Consider the following 18938-nt stretch of genomic DNA (forward strand, 5'->3'; position numbering starts at 1 on the left):
GCACATATTCGTTGTACAGTGAGGATGGATGTCCTCGTTACAGAAAGCCCGGCCACCTCTGCGTCATTCACCTTTACATACAAAACACGTGTTTAATATCACATACATGAAGAGGAGGGGACCGGACACGAGCAGATTCCAGTACGGCGACGGCTTCCCAATCATATATTCCACAACTCATTTCAGAAGTATAAATACAATTCCAGGCTTATTTATTATTCATTATTTTATATCGGTTTAAAATCACTATTCTGCATCCACGAGAGAGAGAGAGAGAGAGAGAGAGAGAGAGAGAGAGAGCGAGAGCGAGAGAGAGAGAGAGAGAGAGAGAGAGAGAGAGCGAGAGAGAGAGAGCGAGAGAGAGCGAGAGAGAGAGAGAGAGAGAGATTGGGGCCAGACCGTCGCGTGTGTCCCATCAGAGGCCTGTGTGTGTGTTTATACGCTTTACAGATGTGTGTGTGTGTGACGAGACAGAGAGAGAGTGAGAGAGAGAGAGGGAATCATGGGTAGGAGGTATATTACAGTCGAGCTTGAATTAAACACCGGTCTGCGGTGCTCTTGTGTACGTTTTCCCGTTTTAATACTGCAGTTCTGTGATGAAGCAAATCTTTACACCGTGGTCAGACGCGTGTGTGTGTGTGTGTGTCAGTCCACGTACATCGGGGAGCTGGGAGACGCGGGCATCATATCCAGGATCATGCAGACGTAACTGCCCACGTCCACCGTACGCTCCTCGTAGATCTGAATGAAGGGATGTTTCTGACAGACAGAGAGAGAGAGAGAAGTTTGGTTTACTTTCATTTCTTTAACTGGACAGCACTTCTGCTTTATTTCACTTCAGAGTTCCTCGTAAACCCTCGCAATGAACCTCTCAAACGCCTTTATCACAGTTGAAGCGCTAAAGGGGGGGTGAAATGCTATTTCATGCATACTGAGTTTTTTACACTGTTAAAGAGTTGGATTCCCATGCTAAACATGGACAAAGTTTCAAAAGTTAAGTTGTACGTTTGAAGGAGTATTTTTGTTCCAAAAATACTCCTTCCGGTTTGTCACAAGTTTCGGAAAGTTTTTTTCGAGTATGGCTCTGTCTTACGTAAGATAGAGCGGAATTTCCTTATATGGGTCCTAAGGGCACTTCTCCGGTAAGATCGCGGCCGCGCGCGCACTCGCAGACCAGAGAGAGAAGAGAGCGAAAGCAGTACGTTACCTCAAAGCGCTATGCTCGGCTTTTAGGGAAGTCAATGTCACCAAAGAAGTGGGTTTTTGGTTGGCAGGGCAAGACAACCCTGCACAGATTCCCAAAGAACCCAGCGTTAAGGGAATAGTGGATGGAGTTTGTTTTTTCGAAGCATCAACGGAGGTTGTGCACGACTCTTTGTTCCCTGCATTTCGACGATGATTGTTTTATAAACAAAGCCCGGATCGACTTATTTGCAGATCGTCTAATGCTTAAGGATCGAGCAGTCACGGTGAGTAAACTACTTCAAATGTCTCTCTGTGTTGTTGTTAGATCAGTTAGCACAGCTATAGCACACCGCCCACACGGCCCGCCTCCAGCCGCTCGGTTTTTTCCGGAAAGACTCGGTACAGCCAATCTTTCACTTATAAATATAATAAAACTAAAGACGTTTTGGAGATATGAAGGATGCAATACTACTCTATAGGTACTCAAGATTAACAGGAGATTGAGTGAAAATGAGCATTTCACCCCCCCTTTAACAGGTCACAAGATGTGGCTCAAAGGAATACTAGTTCACCCAAAAATGAAAATTAGCCCATGATTTACTCACCCTCAAGCCTCATCCTTGGTGTATATGACTTTCTTCTTTCAGACGAACACAATCAGAGTTATATTAAAATACATCCTGGCTCTTTCAAGCTTAATAATGGGAGTGAATGGTAACTGAGATTTTGAAGCACAAAAAGTGCATCCATCCGTCATAAAAGTAATCTATATGGCTCCAGGGGTTAATAAAGGCCTTGTGAAGCGAAGCCATGCGTTTGGGTATGAAAAACACCCATATTTACAACTTTATTAACTCATATAATAGTTTATAAAGTTATGATTTTATAAAGTTATGTGATTTTTACAAAACGCATCGCTGTTCAGCTGAAGAAAATAAAGTCATATACTCCTTGGGTGAACTATTCCTTTTAGATGGCTTAAAATAAGACACATACTTTAGAAAAATATAAAACTGAAGAAAAAAAAATGAAGACTTAAACTGACATCATACATATTATTTTATTTTATTACCTCAACAACTTTCATATTTATTTAAGAAGCAGAATTCCCAAAGTCTTCAGGGGAAAAAATGTCAAACTCCTCACAAAATACTGGGAAATTCAGTTCTTAAATTCTGTAAGTATCTAAAATCAAGCTTTTAAGTTAAAGTGTATAATATGCATAAGGGAACGTGCATAGTTCAGGAGCTGTCAATCAGTTTTTAAACTACATAGTCCATCAGTGTAGCAAATTTATTATTTTTATTATTATTTGATCTCTTAGATAATATGAAATCATTAAATAATTTAACAATAATAAAACAATATTGTTAACAAAACAAATAAACAATAACTGAAATAAAATAAAATATAAAAAACTTTAGCTTGACGTACTAAAATAATTAAAGCAAACTAAAATATAAATGAATAAACATTATTTAGACAGTAAGACATTTTTCTAAATAACTAACAAAAATGACAAAAACGATGATAAATGATATTAAATGATAATAGAAAAAATAATAATTTTAGTACTATTTAATATTGAATAATAGAATAAAAAAAATTGTTGTAGTATCGCAAAGATACTAAAATAATACTGCAGCAATAATAATAAAAAATATATGTTGTATTAATACATATATTTATTATTATTATTATATTGTTGTTGTTGTATAAGAATTATACAAATGCTGTTTAAAAGTGTATATACCCAATGACTTTTGAAATAATTTTATAGAGACAAAGAGCAATTTTCAGCCAATCAAACATTTTGCAGCATCATTTCCATGACCAAGGTTTTATTAAATACCATAATTTCTCCAGTCCTAAATACTTCAACAACAAAAAAAATACCCCCAAAAAATCCCTGATATGTCCAGGTTTCCCATAACAGTAGAAACTCTGCAGGACAAATATCATGCTGATTAACTTAGCGTGTAACAGATTATCCTAAAATGGCAGAAACGCTTTCATGAAGTGCTGAACGTGTCACTTTAGCAGGAAACAGAAACTCACCAGAAGCTCTTTGTACTTTGGCCTCTTTGACTCGTCCTTTGTAAGGCTGTTAGAGACAAAAACAATACAATGTTTAATTAAGCCCATAATTCATCACCAGTGCGATCTGGAGCTCCTGCAGTGTCTCTGAACGACCAGCAGGAGGCATCATGTGCGTCATGTGATCAGAGCTATTACATCCCTTGTGCTGAGTCTGCAGACTCCCAGAAAGAGGAAACGCTCAGAGATCACAGGGTGTGTGTGTGTGTGTGTGTCTCACCACAGGTTGACGAAGTTGATGAATTTGGGGGAGAACTGCCTCTCCTCGGAGCTGCTGAGCTGCGGCGGGTCGCCCTTCACCACCTGCGTCAGCTGATCGAACACACTGTTCCACTTCGGGTAGGGGAACCGTCCTGTGGCCAGTTCGTACTGAAACACACACACACACAACAACAGCACTGCATCACACTTTCTACATCACACTAGCGCTGACACCACATGACGGATCACACATCATTCTCACCAGTGTGATTCCCAAACTCCAGACGTCTGAGCGCACATCATATCCCTGTCTGGAGGCGCTGGGGTCTATCCTCTCCGGCTGGAACACACACACATAGAGTCAACTATTACTTTACTTACTTTCTCTATCAATTCTGCACTCATCATCCGTGCATGGCATGCTATTCTAAAGATAGTATATTGAAAATAAAAACAGTATATTAATATATTAGGAATATTAATAAATAATCAGAGCATGTTATTCTATATATTAGGTATATCAATTTAATAATACAAATATTCTCAATTATTATTCATATTCAATGTACTTCTTATACATTTGGTTACTAGATATATATTTATTAAAATACAATTTATATTTAAATATATTAATAATATATTATTATTATTATTATTAACTGAAAATAAAATATGTATTTAAGTGTATTATTGTGTGTATTAAAAAATTAGAAAAATAATAATCATGTATATTAATATATTAGGAATATTAATTTAATCAAAGTATTATCGATTAGTATTCATATTCAATGTATTTTTATAATATTAAAATATTACAATTAATATATTTGTATATAATACAATAAATACAATATATTAAAATAGTATTAATATTATTAGAACTAAAATATGTATTTAAATGCATTCTTTTACAAATTAAAATAAAGATTAAAAGAAAAAGAAAAAGAATTAATGCATGTCATTCTAAAAAATCATTATTATATTATTTTTATTAATAATAATAATAATAATAATAATAATAAGTATTATTTATATTATTTATATTATTATTATAAAAATAATACACTTCCTCCATTTCTAGATTTTTCTGCTTAAACATTGGCAGGGAAAATAATATTAAAGGTATAGCGGAGGATTTTCTTTTTCCGGGTGGATCATCAAGACTATTGGTCCTCCTAAGTGTCAATCATTCTGGTGATATGTTTACGTAAGGCCGTCGTATGTGCTCGTGCACACGATTCACACGATGGCGTGTGCTCAAAACACAGATTGGGCTTCCCACTGATGCCTCAGTCGTGAAGTTTCTACTCGACAGGTAAAAGTTTGGCATGCTATTTGGAGAAATCCATTTAAAATCACTGCTAGTAAAAGTTAATGTAAGCTATGATTAGCTCGTGCACACGTTTAATAGGCGTTCCCTTTGCGCATGTGCTTTTTTTCAAAAAGTGGAGAGTTTTCTTTTCTAAAATTCGGGAAAATCCTCTGCTATACCTTTAAGTTTAACCAATGATAAACGATAAAGTCAGGTCCCATCTTTTTTGTGATTTATTGCTGAATATTGTTTCACTGATAAACGTCACATTATTACACAAGTTAAACGTGTTGCTAAAGTGGTTTCATGATTCTAAAGAATGGCTTTTTCATGGCGTTTATTTAAAGTCATGCATTCCTTCATTCAGGAGACACACACACGTACGGATAAAGAGCCTGAAAGCTTGATTTAGATAAATATATAATCATATCAGACTGTCTGTGCTGACCCAGACGCTTCACAGGTGATATCATTTAATTTACCACATTTTGCTGCTCTTATTTTGGCACAAATCATAAGTGCATGTTATTTAAAAAAAATAAATAATAATAATAATAATTGTATTAATAAATATAAGTAATAATTTACTTTAAATCGATTTTTCCACATAAAATATAATACAGTTAATCCTGAAAAATGTCTTCTGGCTGATCAAACCCAGTCCTGTCCGACATGATTCACAGCTGAATGTTCTGTTTAACACAGACATCACTGGTTAAATGCAGTGCAAATGTTCTGGCGTTTTATGCAGCTTCTGCCGATTAATGTTTCATGACTTTAAAGAGCCACGATGATCACGGGTTCATTTCTCAATGGACACGCGACTGATAAAATGTCCGGGAAAAAACAATTGCGCAATTGCAGAGTGACTCTCCAGCACATCAGACGCTTCACAGGTCAAAACAGCAGGAAAACAGATGTGCTTCTGTCCAGACAGACAGCAGCATGTGTGTGTGTGTGTGTGTGTGTGTAACATGCTAACAGCTGTGCGTGTCAGTCAACACATGATTAAAGACTGATGATGTCATAATGCAGTCGGGATGAGATCACTCGCTCAGATTAGACTATGACATCATCAGCAGCAGCGACTGCAGAGCGGAGGTTCATTCACAGATACTCCTGCAGTTACATCATTCTACACACACTAGACAGGACATTACACACATGCTTGAGGAAATTAACAGTTTTTGTCAATAATTGACTTTAATAGTTGATGTGTTTTTCAAATATTGTTACAAAATGTGATATCAATGCTATTTAAAAACTATAATCAAATTCTGACCGCATCAAAGGAAGACCGTGTCCAAGAAATGTCATTAAAAGCATTTTTTATATATATAAATAACTAGAATAGAATAACTTATAATTATATACAATAATAATTGATAGCATACTATTTTTTCTACATATATAAAGTGAGAGAGAGAGAAATGAGCTATACATGCTACACATACACTAGTACCGTTCAAAAGTTAAGTGTTTTTTTTGTTTTGTTGAGAAATTAATACTTTTATTCAGCAAGGATGCATTAAATTGACCAAAAGTGACAGTTATAATGCTACCAAATGTTATATCTCAAGTAAATGCTGTTCTTTTGAACTTTCTATTCATCAAATAATTCTGGAAAATAAAACGCATCACATTTTTCACAAAAAAATATGAATCAGCTCAACACTGATAATCATCAGAAATGTTTCTAGAGCATCAAATCATCATATCAGAATGATTTCTGAAGGATCACGTGACACTGAAGACTGGAGTAATGATGCTGAAAATTCAGCTTTGATCACAGGGATTTATTCACATAGATAAAACAGTCTCTTATATCTTATTTTGAATTGCAATAATATTTTTTACTGTATTTTTGATCAGATAAATGATACTAATATATATATATATATATATATATAGTGCCATCTGAAATTTTCTTCTAGAATGATCATTTTTATCAAGCTCGTATATTTAAATTTAATAATTTCACTTAAATGGCAATGAAGATTACCTATTAATTGTCATTTAAGTGAAATTACTGAACTTAAATATACGACCTTGATAAAAATGATCATTCTAGAAGAAAATTTCAGATGGCACTTAGAGGCTTTTGCATCTGAACTCTTCATATATACATGAATATATAACTGAATGACTCTTACTGCCATATACGGTCTGCATCCGGCATCTCTGGTTTTGGCGATGGAGTCGACCAGCTGTCCACTGATGCCAAAATCACACAGCTTAATGTTGCCCTTCCGGTCCAGGAGGATATTTGATGGCTTTATGTCTGCAGAGAGATCATGAAACATCATCTAAACCCGAGAGTCTTCTTACAACATGCAAACAAAACTAAACTGATGGAGGTCAGAAATAAAATAAAAAACACAGCATCATCATTCTGCCTCTCTTACCTCTGTGAATAATTTTCAAGCTTTCTTTTAAGTGGTTAAGTGCTTTCACAGTCTGAAACCGACACAGAAGAGCACGTTAATGAACGCTAACCAACGCGTCGCTTATTAAAAGCTCTGAATAAAATATGCAACTCACAGCTAATGTTATTTTCCCTAAAATCTCCTCTGGAATCACTTCGTCTAAAGAGGAATAAACGTATTTGTAGAATTTGTCGAAGGAGATGGACATGAGCTCCATGCATATCCAGCAGTCCCCCTGAAGAAAAAAAAGAAGAAGCACAAAACAAGTGTTTATGTGTTTAGAAAGACTCTCTCTGAAAACATGAGAAGGAAAGCAGACGAACAGACGAACCTCTCTGAAGAGAGCTCCGTAAAACTGGACGATGTAGGGGCAGTCGCTGCTCCTCATGACCACGTCGAGATCCATCAGCAGCTGCTTCTGCTCGCGCTCGTCTACCGTCGACCTGATCCTCTGTACACACACACACACACACACGAGCATTAAACATGACCATCAGCAGAGTCTGATCCACATCGCAGCTTATTATTATCTGATTGATTTCATATCGCACAGATAATGTATAAAACAAGCACTGAACAAACATTCAGAGGCTGTTTGAAATGAGAGAGAGAGTCAGTATAAACCTATGGAGATGTACATGATAATGCAAAAAAGGGCAAGAGCAAATAGAAACAATGGAGGAAGTGATGTTTATTATGAAAGAAAGGTCAGCCTACACCTTTTAATATGTAAAATGATTAGTGCTGACAAATTGATTGCAATTAATCGCATCTAACATAAAAGTTTGTTTTTATATATGAGTGTGTACATACACAAATATGTATGCATATATTATATTATATATATATATATATATATATATATATATATATATATATATATATATATATATATAAACACACATACTGTATATACACACACATATATATTACATAAACACAAATTTTTATGCTAGATGTGATTAATCGTCAAAAAGTCCTCCAAATAGATGTTTACATAAATGGTTGACAAAACAGAAGCACTTTGTATTTTGTACATTATTAATTTTCCAACTTAGATGGTCCAATTCTCCAGTCATCTAAAACTACTAGAAGTCAAGTGAAGTGACCTTTATTTCTATAGAGCTTTATACAACATCACAGTAATAGAGAGGAAAATAACAGAATTAATGATGCTAACTTCATCAAATATGAGAAAGAAATGCAAATTCTGCAGTAAAGCTGCTCTAAACAGACAATAAAGTCATTATTCAGCTGAAGTTAAATATTGATTCAATTCAGTTAAATAACCGTGTTAAGTTTATCACTTATGAAAAGAGTTCAGTTCAGCTATAAGCAGCTCTACAGAAGACAAATAGTGTCATTACTCTGAGTAAGTACTAAACATTTTGAGGACATAACTGTGTGACCAACAAAGATAAAGGATCCCCTGTTCAGGTGGTACTAGTCGCATCAAGCTACATTCTTCAATATTGTTTAGGGACCACCACGAACCTCACGCAATTGATCACTCGGGGAGATTTGCATCCAGCAAGCTTGCCTTTTTTAGAAAGTTCTTGCAACTTTTGTGTTAAATTTTTATTCAATTTAATCTGTGAAACGAGTTTAACTTTCAAAAACAACCTAAAGTATATATGAAACCAGTCAATATCTTATGATATCTGAACTCTTAAAAATTATGCTTCCAAAAGATGATTTTCAGAGTGATGCCATAGATAGAAGAACCACAAAGAACCAAAAATATATATATAATAATTCTTAGTGTGAACCTTTTTCTACTATAAAGAACCTTTTGTGGAATGGAAAGATTCTAGGGATGTTGAAGGTTCTACATGGAACCATTGAAGCCAATAAAGAAGACATATTTGTAAGAGTGTGTCTTACTTTGACAGCCATGATTTGTTGACTGGGTTTGTGCACCATCTTGTTGACGGATCCATACGCTCCTCGGCCGATCTCCCCGAGATCCTTCAGGTCTTCCGCCGTGAAGTCCCAGTGCTGCTCCGGAGAGATCTTCAGCTTCCCAGACGACTCGATACTGTGTGTTCGCAGCCGTTCTCTGAGAAACACAGACGTGCAATGCAAAGAGGTTCAGGGCTGAGCTTGGAAAGGCCAAACCGAAGACTAGTCATGAAACTCTCCACAGAGTTCAAGTTCAGAACGCTCAGATGCAGGAGGTGTAGAACAGAAATGACACTATGATTGATTTGGCTGATCATCACAATAATTCTGCTCAACACTTGAGCTCAACATTTGTCTCATTTGACAAATTGCTTTCTACAATTTAGCAGAATTATTGCACACTAAAGAGAACGTCAACTCGTACAAAGGGTTTATTTTCCCTCATCTAGTTTCCTGATTCATTAAATTTACCATACACATCACCTGAGATTTTAGCAGATTAGAGACGGGCAACAATATAGAGGGAATGCATTGATGTCACTTTCCCGGACTGAGTGGCAGAAGAGCTTCTGCGTGACTGGATTTAACAGAAACTGCGAAAACGCGAGTAAAACAAACAATTATCAGTTTAACTAAAGATTGGACTCGATATAGTTTTTCTTACAACTTACCAAAGATCCAGTGATCATGGATATTGACATGCAGCCAGGAATCGTGTTTCCTGACATTTATATGTGCCTGAATTTGACATCAAGGAAATACATAAAGCTAAATTTGCCTGTGAACACTTTATATAAATACAATATAATCTGGGTGATGATCACTTACATCAATGTTATATCATCTCATCCAGCCCTAAAACTTTTATAGTTTTTTGTCAGTGTTTATTTAAAAATCAATTATGCAGAATATACAATGGTAAATATTTAACTGAGATGAGTACTGCAATGTAAAACTGCAAATCCACCTTTCGCTGCCTGGAATGGATCCAGTTGTTTCTATGAATTGCAGCGATACATTTGCTTCTCTGTTCTGTAGCTTTCTTCGGCAGTCTGTAAAAATATACCTTGTCTTGTCAAATCTAGTCGTACGGTCAAGCTCAAAGCTCTTTCCTGTTTTAGATGTGTTTTGTGCGTTTTCGCAGCATTCACGCTGAAAACAAATACTGCCACTCAGTCTTTTTGCCACTCAGTGGCCGTAACCGCAGTCACTCCAGCTGACGGTGACGACTTAAGCAATAAGCCCTTAGCTGTTCTAAATCCACTGTAAAACACGGCTTCAAGGGGCTTTATAAAACGGTTACTCCATAAAAATATTAATTTTAATATTTATTTTATTCATAAAATAAACACCAGCAACAAAAAATATGTAAGGGATAATGTAGAGCGAGGCGGTTGTTATAGCGAATACAACCCCGACAGGCTGATCAGGATCTTGAATCAGCCTGAAGGGGTTGTATTCGCTATAACAACCGCCTCGCTCTACATTATCCCGCTTATTACATGGCTACCCACCAAATAAATCAATAATTCGACACAAAATATTGATTTAAAAAGGAGTTTATTGATTTAAAAATGATTGTATTGCTTCCGCTAAAGAAAATAGTCCGTTCCGTCTCTACGGTTAGAATCCTGCGTCCATAGCAACGCTCTGTTTTTCATGGCAACGGTGTGTTATACTTAGCAGCGTGTTATCAAGAAATAACAGACCGCATTCTACATTAGAATTCAACCAAGCCATGTAATAAAACGTTATAACACATGTATTCCTCCGCCAAGCAATGTAGTTCCATAGAGGTTGCTAAGCAACACATGCAGCAACAAAGATTCACAAACAGCAGTTGCGCAGTAATACTGATGTAATGCGGTCACAGGTGTGTGTTTGTTGAGTAATTTACAACAGCTTCGAATGCGGCTCAACCAATCAGAATCAAGGACTGGAACTATCCGTTTTATAAACACGCATAACCTCTAGTTTATATTTCATGACAATACAAGCCATCACAGGAGTTGGATCTAAACTCTGCGAGAAGGTGATTGAGTTTGATCAATGTTTTAGTATCAGTCAGATGTGAAAGAGCCGTCAGATGATCGTACTCACATGTGTGGGTTCTGGAAAGGAAGTCCGGCAGTGTTCAGAGTGATTCTGGAAGTAGTTTTGACTGGAGGACTGGCAAAGTTTAACTTCAGGGCTTTACGTTTACCTGACAGAGGAGGAAGAGACACAAACACACTCAGGCGGCTTGAAGACAAAGTTGCGGGTGTATTTTGTTCAGGCTGCCATAGGATGATGATGATGATGATGATGACATCTATAACTAAGCCATGGAAGATGTGGGAAGAGACAACAGTTGACTAGAGACATGCACATCGGAGCACCAGGAGAGGAACCCGAAAGCCAGATTTCCTAAAGCCATCAGGACATGCTTAAGGCCTATTTATACTTCTGCGTCGAACTCACGCCGTAGCTACGTCGTAGGCTGTGTGTAGCGCGCGTACCCTTCGCCGTACCCTGACGTGCACCTCTCCAAAAATGTAACAGTGCGTCAACTCTACGCGGACACAAGCGCTGTGATTGGTCTGCTAGGACCGCTCCCTCTGCAAGTGTAATTGCACGTCAACGCGGACAACGACGCAGAAGTATAAATGAAAACCAACGCGTTACCTACAGCGTAGAGGCTCCGGCGTAGGTCCGACGCAGAAGTATAATGAGGCCTTTAGGGTTTTGAAACATGTTCAATGTACAGTGTGGAAACACACGGAGGGCGACGACGGCTTTAGCAAATCTGGCAGCAGAGGACAGTGACTGCAGTCCGACATGCTCAAACCCTGCGCTTCACATCAGCAAATCTTCCACATCTACTGTGTGTCCACTCACGGCAGACAATAGAGCGTTACACAGATCTGATCACATCCGGACACAAAACAGGAGACACAGAAGAAACTTACCTTCACCTCATGCAAAACCCAAACACTAAATGATGTATGAATCTATCATGTGCACCACAAACGAGAAGGTGCAGCGTCCATCATTAGCACTACAAATATCCCCCACGGCAATGAAGCCAATGCACACAACATGACAACTAGTTATGCACTGACAACATTAAACAAGAGATTGAAAACGGAATTAAAGTTTTCATTGACCAAACCCGAAAATAAAGTTTAGGTAATTATATTTGGGAATTTTTTGTGTTCAAGGAGTTGTGTCTTCAGGAGATAAACTAAAGGCCTTTGTAGTAAAGTTATTGATATTTTGACAAATTATACATTATTGCGACTCTAGAATCAAAAGTGCATCAAAATGCATAAATGAAGAAGTGGCAATTAAACATAAATCTTTCCTCTGAAACTATTTCGGCCGAAACTTTCTTTCACTTTCAAAATTTTTTGTTTTGTTTTTTTGGTTGCCACAATTTGGGTGCATCACTAGACAAAACTTTAAAATAATGTTAAAAAAAGACCATTAAAACAAATTCAACACTGAGTTTTTAAGGAATACTGTATGTCAGAGTGCTGACTTAACTCAGAGTGCAGAGTTATCCGACTTATATCTTTAAATGACTTGCAGTCAAATGATTTTATATTTTATATTATTACATCCTTTTCCAATATTTTTGTATTTTGGTCAGTATATTTTTGTGTTTTGTATAATAACAGGGTAGTTTTGTGACACCATTTCTGCTCTTCTCATAATAAAGAGATGCAGAATTCAGCTCACAATTACAAGGAATTATGGGAAGGACTTTCAAAATGTTATTGTTATCAAAAAGTTTACAGAGATATCATTCACCAAGCTATTCAATGCTTCTGTTTCCATATACACAAACTAGACATGCAAATTACTGAAAATTCATTTATGTGACGATTGAGAACAAATAATGTTTAAGCACCAAAAATATCTTCAGATTAATAGAGAATTGATGCTTAAAGAGTCTTTTTGAGGGTTAACACATCTCTGTGAAATTAAGGACTAGCCTATTTTCCCTCCACCACAAGAATGTGAGGATTCGGATACCAGAGGAACAGCATTTCTGAAATCTCACGGCATGAGCGTCCATGTCCCAACAAGCTTGTGTTTGTTCCAGATGCACATGCCAAAAACATCCCAGCACCAGCAGTGCTCGAACACTAAACAAAATGCAAACCCAAGAAACCGGGAAGACAGCTACAACCCCCAAGGCAATAACCATCACTGCACCGGTTAGTAGAAAAGCCGTCTAAAACACCAGAAGAAACATCCACCAGAGCTTCCATTACTGCGTGTGAATCAAACACCACAAACTGATCAATACAGAAACACACTTGTGTGATTATTTCAGTAATCTGGATCAAGTAAAGGCTGATTTTGATGAATTTGATGGACTAAATCAAATGAAAGTGAGGAGGACCAATCGACTGTCCAGAAGTCAATGGAAGCTCGAAGCTTTAGACTTGTGCCGATTTCTCGCTGAACTCCTCTTTATGTAGATGTCCGAGTTATTATCAAACGGAAGAGCTGACTAGAGGTCGACTAATGTGTGTTATTTAATTACAACATCTAAAGAGAAGAGTGGCCGAAATAATGCTGATATAAACATAACACAGCCTGATGATAAATGAGATGTGCACAAAAATGCTTTAGGGAATATATACGTTTTTTTCAATGTTAAAGTGATATGATAGTTCACCCTAAAATGAAAATTAAATCATCATTTACCCACCCTGGCGTTGTCTTAAAGCCGACCGTATGCCCTTTATGGATCACAAAAGGAGAAATAAAAAAAAAATGGCTCGCTCCGCCCATCCATATAATGGCAGTGAATGGCGAACAGCATCAAGCTTTTTAAAAGAGATGCAAAAGTATCACAGAATGATCCCATGTGACACGTGCCGTATAGTCCAAGTGTTCTGGGGGAATACGATAGGGTTTGGTGAAAAACAAAATTGAATGTATTATTTAATGTACAAAATTCTTGACCTTTAAGAAATCAAGATTAACAAAAATGCGACACGAAATACACTTTCTGGTCCACAAAAGTGGTTGTTTGGATTTAAATAGGCAAATACTTTATGACTGGATTATATGACTGGATCATTATTGCAGTGATTATTATGTTTCTAGCATGTTATGTTTGGCAACAGTTCTTCTAACACTAATTGATGGGGTGTGTACCTTTTAATTTCTTAAACAGCCATGCAGGAAGACACGACATCATGGCCATATTCCAGGAGGACGATATCAAGATTCATCAGACTCAAACTGTGAAAGAATGGTTGTGAGGAGCTTGAAGAATCATTTTCACACATGAATCGGCTCCTCTTGAATCGTGAGCTTAAACTCATTGAAAGTCTTTTTGGGATGTGCTGGAGGAGACTTTACAGAGTGCTGGACTCTTGCATTGGCAATACAATATCTTAACCTAAAATGTATGCCCATCTTGATGGAAATAACATCACAACATTTATTTCTGGTCAAGATATTGTATTGTCAATGCAAGAGTCCAGCACTCTGTAAAGTCTCCTCCAGCACATCCCAAAGACTTTCAATGAGTTTAAGATCTGGACTCAGAGGAGCCGATTCATGCTACACTATCCATCAATTAGGGTTAGAAGAACTGTTCCCAAACATATAACATTCTAGAAACATAATAATCACTGCAACAATGATCCAAATCATACACTCTTATTTCAATCCAAACCGTGACTTTTTCTTTTGGCTGGACAAGAAATCCCCAAAAAGTATCTGTGTACTTTCTTCACTGAGTCAAATATCACAAGACCTGAACTCTGTTTGTCAGATGATAGTTATAATGACAGATGTCAACGCGATAACAACTTATAACGACGAACACAGCGGATATATTCAGCTCAAAGAAGAAGGAACATGGGTTGTATCTTTTTGATATTTCTCAGAACTTGTGTGCTTTTTTCTGGGCGAGACGAAGTCAACTTCAGCGCTAATAGAGTCTCACAAACTGAATGCGTGCGTCGTGCACAGAAGAGCAACGGCCATGTCAAGAAGTGTGTTAAATAATACATTCAATTTCAACACCAAACACCAAAAAACACCAAACACGCATGTGTCACATGCGATACTTTTGCGTCTTTTTAAAAAAAGCTTGATGCTAAGTTGCTATTCAGTGTCAATATATGGACAAGTGTAAGCAAGATATATATTTTTTTAAATTTTCATTCTGTGGTCCATAAAAGGCGTACGGCATTAGAACAACACCAGGGTGAGTAAATTATGCCTTTCATTCAAGGGTGAACTATCCCTCTAAGTTGATCTAGGACTCTCTCAGGACAGAGCGACTAACTCTAGCATGCAGAGCGGTCAGTCGTAGACCGGCACAAGTCTAGCAGAGCCCGCGTGAGGACAGATTAGTGTCGAGGACAGAGGACAGGCTTCCCCAGATGCGAGCACAGAGGACAGACACGTTTAGGAGGCTTGGCTTACTTTGGGGAAGTCCAGACAGGTTTATCTGAAACCCTGGTGGTGAGAAGAACAACGAACACTTCACTCATCAACACAGAAACAGAGTTTGATCTGGAAAAACACCTTCATTTTGTCTCCATAACCTGATCTTCATAGCCATAAAGTTCCCATTAAACCTCAAAATGTAAGAAAACCGGCTCACGTCGAGCATCTGAACCGCACTAAAGCAAACCTTTGTGCCGGGATGTGCATCAGCGAACCGGTAAACATGGGAAACATGCAGAGGAGTTTCACACACAACAGCAACCGGAAATCAGCAGAATGTAAAATAAAGGAAAATACCAGACTATAAAAAAATAAAATAAAAACATGAAGAAGAGAAAATAAAATATTCGGCAGTTCTGGGAAGAACAATTTCACAAGGTCTCACCGTGGTCCGGCATCAGGGAGGATTGTGGGTAAGAGGAGGCAAGAGATAAAGGAGAGAAATATCATGAGGGGAAATTATGCATTTCATTTCACACATTTTAAACAGTCCGTCCAGCTGAACTTCAGAGCGCTAAGAAATGCAGCCTATGTTGGAAAGAGATTCATGTTAGGTTATGACAGATACACTGAAAAACATTGATTTGGTTTTACAATTTTCACACAGAAATTGCAGCAGTTTATGTAAAAAAGAAACACTGTCACTGAATTAAAAGTGAAATTCCGAACGGAGTGGAACTCTACAATAACAGCTTTATTTAGAACTTTGCAAAATCATTTTTAGTCTAAAAACAAGGAAGTTTTGCAACACAAATACGTAATGAACATGATCTAGGTTTATCTGAACACAAGAACGCTGAGATTAACTTCATAAATCATGTGAAGATGATTCATGTGCGTTTCCTCCTCCTGTTCATGTGAAGCCAATGAATAACCTTCCCAACCAAACCAGGCAAATCACATCCGACAGCGCTTTCAGGAAATACAGGAATGGACTGGTGTGATGTTGGAGAACCACGGAAGAAGTGAGAAACTTTTTCAGACAAAAACAGGCCAAACACTGACGCAAAACTGAAGGGTTTTTACGTTGAGATTCAAATTTAACTTCATCCTAGAAGTAAAACTCAGTGAACTGGATAATAACTGTAAAGAAACTGAAACCAGAATTACATATGCAGTATTTCTACACAATAACTAATCAGCAAACATGCACTGACACGTCATCATCTCATCATAAAACAGGTCTGCTTCATATTTCACCACAAAATAAGAATTTAAAAATATAAAGAGTTGCATAAAGTAAATAATTATTTTTAGTGTTTTACTGTCATTTTTACTGCAGCACCTTAAAATATTGTAGTACAGCCATTTTAATACAAAACAATCTGCATGAATTAAAAGCAGTAAAACAAATACTATCATGATGTATAAAAACTCAAATACATATTAATACTCAAAGTCTATAGTGGCAGTAATAGAGGAACTGAAAAATCTTCAATATCAAGACTAATAAAACTACAATAATTGTAATGATCTTGTTGATGACTTTATGATAAACACAATTCAAACACATCAGTGTCCTTGTTCAATCCTGCAATCTTTCAGTCACCAGCTCATATCTTTTAACCACTACACCAAACCATTACCAAAATAAACCAAGACCACTGAAAGAGTCGCATTTCAAGCTAAAATTAGTACTAATTATTGTTAGAGCTGCTGTCTGCTTTCCACACATATCCACATCTGATGTTAAACACAAAAAAATTTAGCCTACACGATTATGGCTGGTCAATGTCCTAAATTAAGCCACATTCTACCTTAAAATGTTAATGTAAAGTTATGGTAGATAATGCCCTAAATGACTCGATCCCAAAAATATCAATCCTAAACATATATCATGTGGTAATTTGAGTCATAAAAATCCCCAAGTAAAAACCATAAACAGATTTATGTTGTAGTTAACCTCAGGGGTTTTCAAAATGGGGGCGTTGAAAAGATTAGAGAAAGAGTGTAAAATAAATCATAAGAAAAAATGCGTTTAAAATAAATAAGGAAATAAATAAATAGCCTAAATGTTTTATTAAAATAAATTTTCTATATATACATAAAGCATGCATAAGTAAATAAATTTAAAATAAGATTAAAAATAAATTAAATAAAAATTGATTAAAATAAATAAGCAAACGAGTAAATATATAAACGAATAAAAATAGAATAAAATAAGTAAACAAATTAGTAAATGAATAGGCTAAATAAGGAAATTATTACAATAGTAAAGTACAATATGTGTAGAAAAAACGTAATGTAAAAGTAGAAACTAAATATTTTTAAAATCATATTTTGGACATTTTTAATATTATGTTTTCATAGTATAACTTGCGTATTTACACAACTATAAAGATGACTTTTAAATGTTGATGATCATATTTGGGGCCCTTATTAGCATCTAAAAGATTGAAAACCCCTGGTTTATGTGATTGATAAATCATCTTTCCATTGATTCAAGAGTCACTTCCTTAAGAGACCAGCTGTGAATATGTGTGTGATGATCCACAAATGATTTAAACAACATCTTAATCTTTTCATTGATTAATAAACAACAGTTTAATCCCCAAAGATCCACGCGCATTTACCTGAATTTCACATTAGCATTAAGGTATCGTTAGCCTGTTAGCCCTCCAGCTAAACATGTCAACAAACTCCAATGACAGCCACAAAGCAAACAACGGCATTAAACGAATTAATATAATACTGACAGAGACATGGACATACAAAATATTAATTTATAAACAGTTTGCATGGTAAATAATGCATTTATGAGGCTGAGAAATGAGATGTTCGCAGGCCTGTCAGTGTTTGACTAAAGCAGTTAACGTTAGCCGAGCGGCTAACATGACTCTAACATTAGAATGAAAACTACAAGTGTAAAGGCGACTGATTTGAAATAAGACTAACATTCAGAGCTAGTAAATGCGATGCTAAATCAATGGCTGAGTGAAAGCTGCAGCGCTGACAACGCAGTGTGTGTGTGTGTGAGATGTGTGTAAACTGTCATCGGATCTGATGATATAACGCTGCGGCTCGGCTGGTTCGGGCGGTTCGGGTGTGTTTCTGACCTTGCATGCTGCTCATGGTGCTCATGCTGCTGCTGCTGATGTGCTGCTGGCTCTGGCTCGGGTGCTGCTGTGCGGAGGAGGAGGAGGATGAAGATGATGAAGGGTTACTACTGGAGCTGGACGTCGCCATTTGGGTTTGACTTCCAGCAGCCAGCGCTGGGCTGCAATGCAGAGAGAGAGACAGACAGCAGACTGACTCTCTCTCTCTCTCTCTCTCTCTCTCTCTCTCTCTCTCTCTCTCACACACACACACACACACATAGTTAGAAAATAATTTGTGACAAGAAAAAAAAACTA

General features: G+C 36.8%; 1 protein-coding gene across 3 annotated transcripts; it reads right to left on the reverse strand.

Annotated features, from left to right (window-relative positions):
- Positions 1-639: 639 nt before the first annotated feature.
- Positions 640-18872, reverse strand: map2k4a (mitogen-activated protein kinase kinase 4a). Of its 3 annotated transcripts, XM_079865141.1 has the most exons (12): positions 18642-18862; positions 15562-15594; positions 11224-11326; positions 9106-9280; positions 7553-7672; positions 7337-7456; positions 7201-7252; positions 6949-7076; positions 3746-3823; positions 3503-3651; positions 3244-3289; positions 640-759 (listed from the first exon to the last, which is right to left on the reverse strand). In XM_079865141.1, the coding sequence occupies exons 1-12, from the start codon at positions 18769-18771 to the stop codon at positions 646-648; spliced, it is 1248 nt and encodes a 415-aa protein (XP_079721267.1). In that variant the 5' UTR covers positions 18772-18862; the 3' UTR covers positions 640-645. The 3 variants fall into 3 exon arrangements, with proteins under 3 accessions (XP_079721267.1, XP_079721265.1, XP_079721266.1); XM_079865139.1 differs by lacking the exon at positions 15562-15594 and having other exon boundaries at positions 18642-18872; XM_079865140.1 differs by lacking the exon at positions 15562-15594 and having other exon boundaries at positions 11224-11314; positions 18642-18857.
- Positions 18873-18938: the final 66 nt, after the last annotated feature.

This window comes from Squalius cephalus (assembly GCF_949319135.1).
Source record: "Squalius cephalus genome assembly, chromosome: 1".
Lineage (NCBI taxonomy): Eukaryota > Metazoa > Chordata > Actinopteri > Cypriniformes > Leuciscidae > Squalius > Squalius cephalus.